We start from the raw sequence: 12,751 nt of genomic DNA, 5'->3' as shown, positions 1-12,751 counted from the left end.
CAATCCCATATGTTTCATCTTTCCCCTGTGGCTTCAGATTCCAGAGTGGCGGCTTGGTTAAATTAATAAGAACCATACCCCACCCCGGAATCGTTACATTTTGGTGGCAGCGGTGTGGGAATTAAAGAGTTCAAAAGTGACAAAAAAGAGGAATTTTTAAAGATTGAAGTCCAGTACAAGAGGTCCAGAACGAATCCTTTTAAGGTGAAGTTTCAGTGGAGGATGAAAGTAATATTTCCACGGCAAGTTCTAGTGATGAAATAAAGATTACAGAGAGCGGTGATTCAAGATTATCAGAGTCAACTTCAAGTGATAATTCTCCGGAAAAGAAAGCAATCAAACAAGGACAAGCAGTTCTAGACAAAATGAGGGCAGAATGTGAAATACTTCAGAGAGAGTTGGATTGCGCAAATGAAGAAAGAGAACAAGTAAAAGAATACAGAGCACAGTTGCAAGGCCCAATCAAGAAAACAAGACCTGATCAAGAAACCAGGCCCAATCAAGAAACAAGGCCCAATCAAGAAAACAAGAAAACAAGAAATCAAGAAAACGGAGGTTGTGATGCAAAGATGAAGATAAAACCTACAAGCTACGACGGATCCAGTTGTTGGAACGACTACATGTATGCTGTTCAATTTGAAATGCTTTCTGAAATGAATGGCTGGAGTGACAAAGTAAAGGTTATGCAGCAAAATTAAGAGGTTCAGCACAGTGCGTTTTGTGTGACTTGGATGATGACAGTCGTCATAGTGACAATACTTTTTTTTGAGTACAGTTAAAGAACAAACAACGAAAGAGGGAAAAAGGCTCAAGCAATAAGACGACTTACACGGCTTGCATACCTATCAGCTACGTACGTTTTACAAGAAACTTTGTCTCAAGAACATTTTATTGATGCTCTGACCGATGGTGAGATAAGATGGCGAGTTTTCCAATCTAAACCAGACTCTGGCTGATGCAGTCCGCATAGCAGTAGAACTAGAGGCTTTCCAGGCAGCTGATCGCCAGCAGGAGGGAACTCGGAAAATGGCAAGAGTTATCGTACCAGAGCAAGACAAAGAATCAGAGCCAAATAAAGAAATGAAAGACATTCAAGGCAAGATTCTCTCATTGTCTGATGAACTTGGCACTCTAAACCAATGCTTTACAGAACATGACCAGTGGGCATACAGAGGGTGCTGGGTTTACCCAGACCGATAAAGTGACGTCATCACCGGTGTGGCGGTCTCGGAGCTTCGGCGGTCTCAGAGCTCCAGATTACCAAATACGGTAGTATTACGTCATGCCGTGCCTGCGCACACCAAGCGAAAGTAGTCGATTTTAGCGCCGTGCCGAGTACACTCTCGTAGTAGACTAAGAGACAAGTCGTTTATTGTCCCACGCGGTGAGATAGTCGAGTTTCAGCCATGCTCTCCGCGCGCGAACTGCTGGGTGCGCAACTGCTGGGTGCGCAACTACTGCGCTGCCAGACTCCAGGCAGCTCGTAGTAGTCGAGCAACCAGCAGTTCGCTGCAACTCGACTATCTCACCGCGTGGGACCATAAACGACTTGTCCACAAGTCTACTCTCGTAGCTGTCATGGCAGCGCCCATATCGTGTGGTGAACGAGTGGAGCGTATGCGACAGTATTGTCAAAAGGAACCACGTTTATAATAAGTATTTGAGGAGTGGGAATTACAAAGAAGGTTCTTCTGAAAGCCAGAAAAGGGTTTTGGGTTGCCCCTCGGAAAAGCACTCGTACGATAACGGGGGGACGGGGACTCACGCCTGCAATGACAGCATGCTACGTCATCCTGGAGAGCTTGGCATGCCAGAGATCTGAGACCGTGATTACTGCATGACGAAATCTCCAGTGACGTCACCCGGAGCTCTGAGACCGCCGGAGCGCTGAGGCCGCCACACCGGTACATGGTCACAAAACCAAACAAAGAACCAGTACAGACAAGATGGACCGAACTGGAGACACCATGAAAGAAAAAGAAGAGGACCCCCTGCATGTTGGAATTGCAATGAGTTAGGACATTTTGCACGTGAGTGTCCGCACCCAAGACAGAATTCTTACAGATACAACAATAATATGGGCCAACAAGCAATGCAGCAGGGAAACGGACAGCAGCCGATTTCGAGGTCCAACAGTGGGCTCGGAAACTAAGGACAGATGGCGTGCAGTAATTAATCAAGGCATAGAAGTAACTGTTCGAGTTGAAGGCGTTCAAGTAAACTTTCAAGTGGATACTGGGGCAAGCTTGACTATCATCCACCCAGATATGTATTACAAGATTTCAGAAAGTTCAAGACCAAGACTAGATTCGACTAACGTCAAAGTAGCCATGGCCAATGGAGAACTCGCCCCTTGTTTGGGACAAGGACGACTCAAGCTAGAATTTCAAGTTAAAGGACAAACTAAAGTAATAAGTCAAGACGTATACCTTGCTGACATCGAGCCCGAGGGAATTCTGGGCTACGACTTCCTTGAAACGTACGACCGTACACTGACTTTGGGGAAAGGTGAAATGCAGATTGAAGGAAAGCAAGTGAAATGTCATGTTTACCGGGCGTCTGCATCTGAAAAGTGCATCCGAGTGATAGCCGACCGAACTATTACAATCAAAGCAGAAGAGATATTGCTACCTGGCAAGCTGAAACACTGAAATTCGTCAGAAATCACGAGGTCATGGTTGCCAAAACCTTGGTTGACGTCCAACAAGAATTGGTACTGATCGAGTCCTTAATCTTAAAGATGAAGCCATAATAATCTATCATGGTGCTGTGTTAGCCAGGTGTGAACCCGTAGAGAGTGATGAAATCGTGCAAGAAAAAGAGGGACGTCAAATAACTACATTAGCAAGCGTCGGAACAAGAAATTCCAGAGCACTTGACCGAAATATTCAAGATCAGTGGTGAAAGGCTAAATCCAAGTCAAAAGATGCAATTATCAAGAGTCTTGACGACGTTTCAAGATGTTTTTGCAAAAGACTCAAGTGATCTTGGAAAGACTTCAATTGTCAAGCAAGAGATAAATACTGGTGAGGCACGGCTGGATTTGGCAAGTGGGTATTGGCAGGTGGAGATGGCACAGAAAGATAAGGAGAAAACGGCTTTCATTACCAAGGAAGGGCTATTCAAATTCAAAGTGATGCCCTTTGGTTTATGTAATGCGCCCGTAACCTTTAAACGCCTGATGGAACGAGTGCTCTCCGGACTTCAATGGCAGACCTGCTTACTCTACATTGATGACGTCATCGTTTATGGAAATCATTTTCAAGCAGCCCTTCAAAGATTACAAGAAGTACTGACGCTACTCAGGACAGCTGGCCTTAAGTTGAGCCCAAAGAAGTGTCATCTCTTCCAGGAGAGAGTGACATTTTTGGGACATGTCGTCTCAAGTCAAGGTATACAGACAGATCCGGTCAAGACAGAGGCAGTTGATAAATGGCCCACCCCTAGAACAGTGACTGAAGTTAGGAGCTTCCTAGGACTTTGCTCATATTACAGACGATTCGTCAGATATTTTGCTGAAATTGCAAGACCTCTGCACTGCCTAACAGAGAAGACGCAAATTAATTTTGTATGTGAAGATGCATTACAACGACTCAAGAGGGATCTGACAACCACTCCAATACTGGTGTACCCTTCGAGTGACGAAACCTTCATCTTAGACACAGATGCAAGTAATCAAGGAGTGGGGGCAGTGTTATCACAAGTTCAAGATGGAAATGAGAAAGTCATCGCATTCTATAGCAGATCCTTTGCTAAAGCAGAGAGACAATATTGTGTAACAAGAAAGGAATTACTCGCAGTGGTTGCGTCCACCAAACATTTCCATCACCACTTGTATGGCAGGAAATTTCCCATCCGGACAGATGACAGAGCACTTCGGTGGCTAATGAGTTTCAAGAACCCGGAAGGACAGATGACAAGATGGTTGGAACTTATGAGCACTTGTGATATCGAAATCCAACATTGTCCTGGTAAGCAGCATGGGAACACTGACGGTCTGTCAAGAAAACCTTGTGCCAATAAACGTAAACAGTGTGACAAGACAGAGAAATACAGCACAGCACAAGAAATAAAGTACAGCATGAGAAAGCCCCGTCAGCATAAAAGAACAAGTGAAAGTGCAAGACCAATTGTTGCTGGCGCATCTGTAGAGATTGCTGATCAACCTTTTTGTGGAATCGTCACGACAAATGCTCAAGAGCAAACAGGTGAAAGAAACAACAACGAGGAACAGCTTATAACGGAAGAAGAACTTAAAGACAGTGGACACTATTGGCAATTGTCAAAGACCAGTCTTCTCACTTGGTGTATCTCAACATACATGTATGCATAAAATAACAAACCTGTGACAATTTGAGCTCAATTGGTCATCAGAGTTGCGAGATAACTATATGAAGAAAAAAAAACACCCTTGTCACACGAAGTGGTGTGATTTTAGATGCTTGATTTTGAGACCTCAAATTCTAAACTTGAGGTCTGGAAAATTACTTCTTTCTCGAAAACTACATCACTTCAGAGGGAGCCGTTTCTCACAATGTTTTATACTATCAACAGCTCCCCATTACTCGTTACCAAATGAGGTTTTATGCTGATAATTATTTTGAGTAATTACCAATAGTGTCCACTGCCTTTAAAGACGCACAAAGAAAAGACAAGAGTGTATGCAAGATACTTCAATGGAAGGAAACTTCAGCCGAGCGACCACAGTGGGCTGAAATTTCACCTGAGAGTGCAGAAGTAAAGAGCTATTGGGCACAATGGGAAAGATTGCACATTCCGGACGGCGTCCTATGCCGACGATGGGAAACCGTAGCTGGCGATATCATCAAGTGGCAGATTGTTCTTCCAAAGAGTTTGAGGAAGACTCTTGTAACAAGATTACATAGCGACAAAACATGTGGTCATCTTGGATAAAACAAGACAAGGGGCAGAGTCAGAAGCAGGTATTACTGGAACAGACGGCAACGAGATGTGAATCTCATCGTCTCAACATGCGACAAGTGTGCATCCAGAAAGTCTCCAAACAAGACCCGCCGAGGCCCAATGAAAACCTATAATGTATGAGTACCTATGGAAAGAGTAGCTATGGATGTGTTGGGTCCACTACCCCAGACTGATCCGTCTGCATATATGGTGTCCAGAGGCAGCTCCATACAGATCAAGGGAGAAACTTTGAGTCCCACCTTTTCAAAGAAATATGCAATCTTCTGGGCATTGATAAAACAAGAACATCAGCACTGCATCCTAAATAGGACGGGATGATAGAGAGGGCGAACAGAACTATTGAAGGGATGCTAGCCATGTTTGTACACAATAACCAGAGAGACTGGGATATCTGTTTGCCATATGTCATGATGGCTTATAGATCTGCCGATCACAAAACAAACGGCTACACACCCAATGAGATGATGATGGGAAGAGAGGCAGGTCGATTTACTAATGGAGAGACCGAAAGATGACCAGCAAGAAAATCAAACTGAATATGTCGCTCGTCGCCAGGAATGTATGGAGAAGTCCATCAATATGCACAAGAACACCTTTAAATTGCAAGTGATAGACAGAAACGCAACTATGACCTCAAAGCAGATCATGGAGGACAGCAGAGGAGATGTAGTATGGCTGTATAACCCTAAACGAAAACGAGGTCATTGTCCCAAGTTTCAATTACCGTGAGATGGACCATATGTGGTAACGACATGTATGAGTGACAGCACCTACCAAATTCAGAATGGAGCAAAGGGAAAGCCAAGAATTGTACACTACAACAGACTGAAACCTTATACTGGAGAGAATGCGCCAAAGTGGTATCAAGACACGACAAGGGAAAGAACTCCAGCAGCGGTGAATGGAAGTGAAGATGGTACAGAACAACAGCAAGATGCTCGTGAAAATCTAATGGAGCCATGGAGATTAAAGTGAGACCATGGAGACGACGACGAAGACAAATAAAGAGAAGTCTTGGCAGAGAAACCAGTTGGACGAGAACGAAGAAGATGATGAAATGGAACAAGATAATTGCGGGGTGCGTCGCAGTCACAGAGAGAGATGGCCACCAGAAAGATATGGAGACAGATAAAAAGAAAATACAAGGAATTTGATGATGCAAAAGAGTAGATGTTAAATTTGCATCGGGATAAAGAATATTAAAAAGAGGTTTTTAAAAGATGGAAATATTTGTAAACAAAGAGGGATGAACTCAAGAATAAAGGGCTGGAGTGAAAAGAACCCACAGAGAATAAATCAAGGTTAGTGCAAAGATAAGACAAGAAACTCCGGCGATGTCGACGACTTCACCCAAAAGACGCCTCTACCCTCAAGACGACCCCCCTCCCAAGTGACTTCATCCCCATGCAAGAGGACCCAAAGACGACTCAACGGCCAAGACGCCTCAAGACGACCCCCTCCAAAGTGACTTCATCCCCATGCAAGAGGACCCCAAGACGACTCCACTGCCAAGATACCTCAAGACGACTCCACGGCCAAGACACCTCAAGACAACTCCACGGCCAAGACAACTCCACGGCCAAGACGCCCTGGCAAGACGGGATCTCCTCTGAGTGAATCACAGGAACAGGAGTGAGGCATCAATGACGCGAACGCGGTGGACCCCCCCCCCCTTTCGTTTAAAGTTTTACTAGATGAAATTAATTTATTGAGGCAAAGGCACAGTTAAAGTGGAGTATTTAAACAGCCAATAAAGGATGATCTCAAATATATAGATATTACAGTTTTCTAATAGCTGGAGTCCATTGGAAACATAAAAAAAATATAACGAGTCTCTTACCTCACATTAAAACATGGTAAAAAGGATAAAAAAAAATTCTGCAGAACGCCTTTAGCCAAATTTCTGAAAACGCGGGGTCAAACAAACCTGCGCGACAAAGGAATTGTGACTTCAGTGGCTGCTATTTGGTGTGGAAAATAGCACCCTCTGTTTGCCAAAGCTGGAGAACTTTGTTCAAACCCAGTTAGGGGAATATCGTCACTGGCATCAAGAGGTCATTATAATATAATAGATAAGCCGTTTTTGACTCTCGGCTGAAAAAGCTGCGCGGCCGGGTGCATTTTTGACCCGAGTTATTCATTACTAAATGCAAATTTTGAGAGTAAAATGGTTGTTAACCGATATCTAGGATGTCTATTTGGCCAAAAAAAGGTAATAGTTAATATATTGAGATCATCCTTTATTGGCTCTTTAAAGGTAAATTAAGTTGTTTAAAGGCATTGGACACTTTCGGTAAACAGTATTGTCCAAGGCCCACACTTCGTGTATCACAACTTATATATAAAATATAGGCTCAATCGGTCATCGGAGTCGGGAGAAACTAGCGGTAAAACCCACCTTTGTTTCCCCACGTTTGCCAGTGTCATGACATGTGTTTAAAATAAATCCGTAATTCTCGCCATCGAGAATTGATATTGTTTTAATGTTTTCTCAAAAAGTAAGCATTTCATGGAATAATATTTCAAGATAAGTCTTTCACCTGTTAACCCTGTAAATTATTTGTAAATCTGTGAATTTTTTTGTTGTCTGTACCGAAAGTGTATAATTGGTAAGTTTTTGTCCATTTTGCTTTGAAATATTTCCTCAATGGTGTTTTGAGTATTATGGCAGGCTGCATTATACTTTTATAGACATTGCGGATTAAATTCGTACCCTCAGAATTTGTGTCATGATTTTTGAAAGTGGTAAAAATGGGGCAAATCTGGTGACTAGCTGTCGAAATTAATGTGTTGGACCAGATTAACCGTTGCCGCTCGAAACAATCTCGTAACCCTCCGGCCTGGCGGCCGTCGGCGTCGGGAGGAGGGTTACGTTATCGCAACTAATAAAAAATATAGTTTTATGTTCCTGTCCTGTTTCTGGGTGAAACCGATAAACATTTTAAAAGGTGTATTTGTTTGTTTGTTTATTAGACAATCTCCACAGAATTCTATAAAATACAACAATTGGACAAAAACAGATAAAAAATACAAGGGAAAAGACATTTGAATCTGAGGAATTGTCGAGGATAACACAAAAAAGCTAAAATAAGCTTATTTCCATTGTGGTCCTCGTATACGTACATCATCATGTAGTGGACCATCCATGTTCATGTTGACTTTAATACTCTGTGTGTCCTGATCATTTCCATAATGACTAGCCCCATAAATATGATAAAAAAATTGATAGGTTTTCCTTTTAATTTATATGTCACTTTTGTTACCTCCCCGCTGTGACTGTCATGCACCGTCAGTGAGTGACTCTAGAAAATTTCACAATCACGGGCTTACTTTTTGTTAGAATGTTTTTCACCTTTGCTTACTAACTTACAATCGGTCGAATTCATCCTGTAGTGTCTGTTTCAGCTTCAATTTCGACATTTTCCTCACACTGCTGAGGTTCGATATGTGCGTTTTTCAATGATTTATGTCAGTCTTTCTCATGTTGACTTAGCTGTCTCGATAGTGAGCACCATGCACGACCGATCTACAGGATTGAGTGCAATATTAATTGTAGTCTTGGGCCAAGACTATGGTGCTTGATTCTGGATAGTGTACTACGCGCGGTTGAAATCGCCAAAGCGCGCCCGCCACGGTATGATTTAGTTACGTGGACGGCTTGAAATCTAGACTACACTCCGCAAGCTACCACATCGTCTTGGCAATCCTGCAGCGCTGTGTTAACTGTTTCATTGTTTTCTGCTTCAGCTTTGAACGGACCAATCACCGTGCGATCGTTGTAATAAATTAACATAATGTATTAGTTGACCCCGGTGTCATTCATGTTATGATTACACGGCATTGGCAGCTCCGTGTTTGTCGTGGAGGAAAAATCGTAAGAAAATAGGAAATACTCACGATTATGAATGCTAAAGATGAACAAGTGAGCCGAAGCTATATTGATCTGCTCTCTAGATGGCAATTAATGAACGACTATGTCAAAATACACCAGCTAGTGCCCTCTCTGCGGACGGTCTGGTTTTGCTATAAACTCCGTCAGTTCTCGCTTCGTCTGCTGCATGCAGGCAGTTGGACCATGTCCGGGTGTGAATAAACTAGGGGAAACTATAGCATGATACATACAACCAACGTTTGCAACTGAGCAAGTCATGGATCCCAAGTCATTATGTAACTGTCAGTGTCACAAAGTGGTGAGTGGAGAGAATCTTGTTTATATGATCGAATTTGTATAGAATTAGAAAACGTAAAGTCATAAGTAGTCATTGTTTGTCGTGTTTGAACACTTCAAAACTTGTTGTTATTTATGTAGGTAGACCTCCTTCCTGCTAAATAGCAGTGCTATTTCATCATGCGAAGCACAATTTTCTTGTGTCTCACTTATGGAAGGGCAGCTCGTAAAAGTATTGCCCCACCAAAATCCACTTCGCATTCGCATTCGAAGGAAGTATGAGCCTACTCCTTGGTTTTGTTTCGGTTTGGAACGAACATAGCCCAGCTTTATGTGAGATTAGATCTGTCTGACTCGAGTCACCAACACTTCAATGCACACAGATACATATCCCTTGATTTGAAAATGGCTCATTGGCTGACATTTTTTGTTTTTAACTTACATTTTTCTTCTGTGCACAAGCAATTAACACTTGTTTGCAATTGCTATAGTTGGGTTGATTGATGATCGTAACCCTCGCTGGTCAACGGTTTAATATTAATAATCAAAACAGATGTACATTTTACATTAAGCTTAAAGCAGAAAAAGTTTAGCACAATGAGACCCAATATAATCACTGAACTTATTCTATGATTTGTATTTGTTTCATTCTTCTGATAGGGCACATTTCCAGGAAAGGAATCTGCTTTTAGAGAACTGCTGCATGCCCACCTTGGAGTACTGATACTTTTTAGGCCTCGTCTTGTCAGATGAATGGGTAGTCGACTGCTCTGCAATTAAGGAATGGAGTTCTTGATTCAAGAGAGACAAATCTGTGACAGAATCAAGATTCAAGCGTATATAATTGTGGAAGAGATATTTTGCTGTTTTGCAGAGAAAGTCTCAAGAGAAAAGGAAAAGATGGAACATCATATTAACTGTCAATCAAGAAAGACGTATGTGAAGAACTGTACTCTACATTTTGCTGCAAAGTTCCACCACAATCACAATTTAATGTCGACATGTATCATACCATACCATTACAGAGATTGACTTTCAAGATGAGTTAGCTTTTTCAACCCTGAGGGAGCTGTGTGCATACTCTTAGCAACCGATGCTTTTGGACTGGGGTTGATGTTTGTAATTATGTTGAACACCAAGATGAAAATGTACACCTAAGTGGAAGAGTTGGGCGAGATGAGCAACATGGTCTTTCAACTGCCATAAACTATCTAAGACACAGATAATCAGATGAAAACTGCATTGCACCCCACAATGTAGAAGAGTGGTCGTAGGCTCAGCCACTCACACAAGTACATAGTACAAACAGTATTGTGTATAACTGCTGTGATACCTGTGCACTTTAAATGCTGCTGTGGGAAAGCCTGTGATTGGCGACTAGTGGTACGCACTACGATTGATGTCGAAATCGCAAATAGTTATTGCTTAGTCGAGTTGCGACTGCCATTATTCACCTACTCCGTAAATCAAGCCACCACAACAACTAAAATAGTTGCGACTATTCCTGCTTGCTGAAAAAATTGTGTCGCTCACAGTCACAACTTTTCACGACAACATAATTTACCTATGAAACACAACCAGACATCAGTAAGCCTGGGCCACTAGTGTAAGTTACTACTCGACTAGTCACACCTCAAAAAGTCATGACTACGACACTAGTCACGACTTGTTTGCCGCAGGGGCAATATGGTAAATTTCGTGCTTAGAGGATTGAAGGATTGTCACTGGTGTCACTGACTGTGTTTCGTAAGTAAATTATGTTGCCATGAATAGTCGTGAGCGATACAATAGACAGTTCACCAAACAGGAAGTTGTTACTATTTTTGTAGTACACGATTATTCAATTAGGAATTTAAAAAAGTAGTCGCAACACGACTAGTGATTTTAATAATCTCGACTGTGCGACAAGTTTGACAGTGTGTCGCACTAGTCGCCCAGCCCTAGATATAAAGTGATATAAAGTGACACAATCCTTAAATCCTTTCAGCGTGAGTTTTACTCTATTGCACCTGCAGCAAATAATACGCCGTAATGCATTTTGGGGCATGAAAAATTACTAGTGTGTTGAAGTTGCGACTATTTGAGGCACGAATAGTTGAGAAGCAAATTTCACTACCGGTAGTCGCTCAGGCTTTAATTGTGGGGTATTCTTGTTATAGCCTGTTTACAAACCTGATCATTTTAATAGCCACTGTTCTGTGAAGAATTTGTGTTTGGCAATAAAGAAATCAATTTTATGAACAAGTAATTTGTGTTGGCCTTTATTTAGAAATAATTTTAATTAAACTGTATCAATTGTTTTTAAACACAACACATCATTGTTAATTATAACATACTGACTATTAGGTATTCATGTGATTGTGACACAATTAGTAGCCCTAAAGTTTAATACATGTGCAAAGTCGATGAGTCGATGCCTGAACGACAATTAAATTGTACATGTACAGTGAATAGTGTTTGCTGTAGTAAAACTACTACATGTATATACGGTATTATCATGGAGGTTTATACCTCCAAGTGAGTATAATATATGCACTGCGGGTAGTTCGTCTGTCTGTGGTTCATGTGATCTGTCCACGACAAATCGGATAACTTTCCGTACGGCGCCACCACTTTTTCACTTATTTTTACAAAAAGGGATATCTCATTGAGGTAAATAAGATACTATATTATTTCATATCGAATGAAAAAGTGGTGGCGCCATACGGAAACTTTTCCGACAAATCATTCGGGGAAGTATAAAACCATGAAACAAACACGGCACGTAACGAAGATGCAAGCATTTTGTTTCTTAATTCCTCCTTAGTCAGTTTTCTCTCAGACATTCTGTAGTCAGCTATTCTTCAGAATAACGACAATAATTATTATTTGGTTTGCTGGGAAAAGGGGATGTAGAATTTAAATCCCTGCATTTCGTTCGTTTAGTATGGCTAGGCAAACCATACTTTCACTCGTTCGTCCCGTACGTCCTACACCGTGGCCCGACTTCATTTCATGCTGCAGGGCGCTGCCATGTTGTTCACATATTGAATATGCATTACACAACCTTGACAACGGCCTTATTTACATAATACGGCAACACCCACAGTGCACGCAGCGCTGCAGGATTGCCAAGACGATGGTAGCTTGCCATAGAGCTATATATATTGACTAGAGCGCTAACTTGCTCTACGTTTTGAAGCCACCCTGGGCGCAGACATGTTTGATGTGTTGCGTGAATTCGGAATTTTAAGAGAACACACATTGCCGCGATTATTTTACATTCTGCGTGTGCGTATACGTACGCAACTGTCCACTCGCGTACGTCCGCGCTACGAAAACCGTAACTTCGACTTGATTGCCGTACTAAAAAAAAGTAAACGCGCCTTTTAATCATGACGCACATGACGCTCGCAGTTTGTGCGCTGATCAGCAGATTGTGCGTTCACATTTACTGCATTTTTTGCTTCGGTGGCACATAAAAAAGAACAAACGCACTATCATGCAAATAGCCGTACAATTGCCGTACAAAATTTCAAGCTTTTGTATTGGTTTGTACATAAACATGGATGCGCCCACACGGCTTCAAAACCTTAGTGCGTGTATAACGGGCTGTTAGCGCTCTAGTCAATATATATAGCTCTATGTAGCTTGCAGAGT

At 42.0% G+C, this 12,751-nt stretch overlaps 1 protein-coding gene and 1 long non-coding RNA gene across 3 annotated transcripts in view; one reads left to right on the top strand and one right to left on the bottom strand.

Annotated features, from left to right (window-relative positions):
• LOC117289216 overlaps positions 1-8,464 on the bottom strand; it is a 30,510-nt gene extending 22,046 nt beyond the window's left edge. For both annotated transcript variants that reach the window (XR_004518929.1, XM_033770232.1), the window contains exon 1: positions 8,315-8,464. Coding sequence is in view for 1 of the 2 variants with exons in the window: in XM_033770232.1 (XP_033626123.1) it covers positions 8,315-8,364 (50 nt within the window). In the remaining variant the exon portion in view is untranslated. The remainder of the gene's footprint in view (positions 1-8,314) is intronic.
• Positions 8,465-8,759: 295 nt separating this feature from the next.
• LOC117288781 lies at positions 8,760-11,349 on the top strand. Its single transcript, XR_004518907.1, has 2 exons — positions 8,760-9,134; positions 9,773-11,349. It is a non-coding gene; the product is annotated as an uncharacterized LOC117288781 (long non-coding RNA).
• Positions 11,350-12,751: the final 1,402 nt, after the last annotated feature.

Source organism: Asterias rubens, chromosome 4 (assembly GCF_902459465.1).
Source record: "Asterias rubens chromosome 4, eAstRub1.3, whole genome shotgun sequence".
NCBI classification, from domain to species: Eukaryota; Metazoa; Echinodermata; class Asteroidea; order Forcipulatida; family Asteriidae; genus Asterias; species Asterias rubens.
This window is presented reverse-complemented; position numbering and strand designations above follow the sequence as displayed.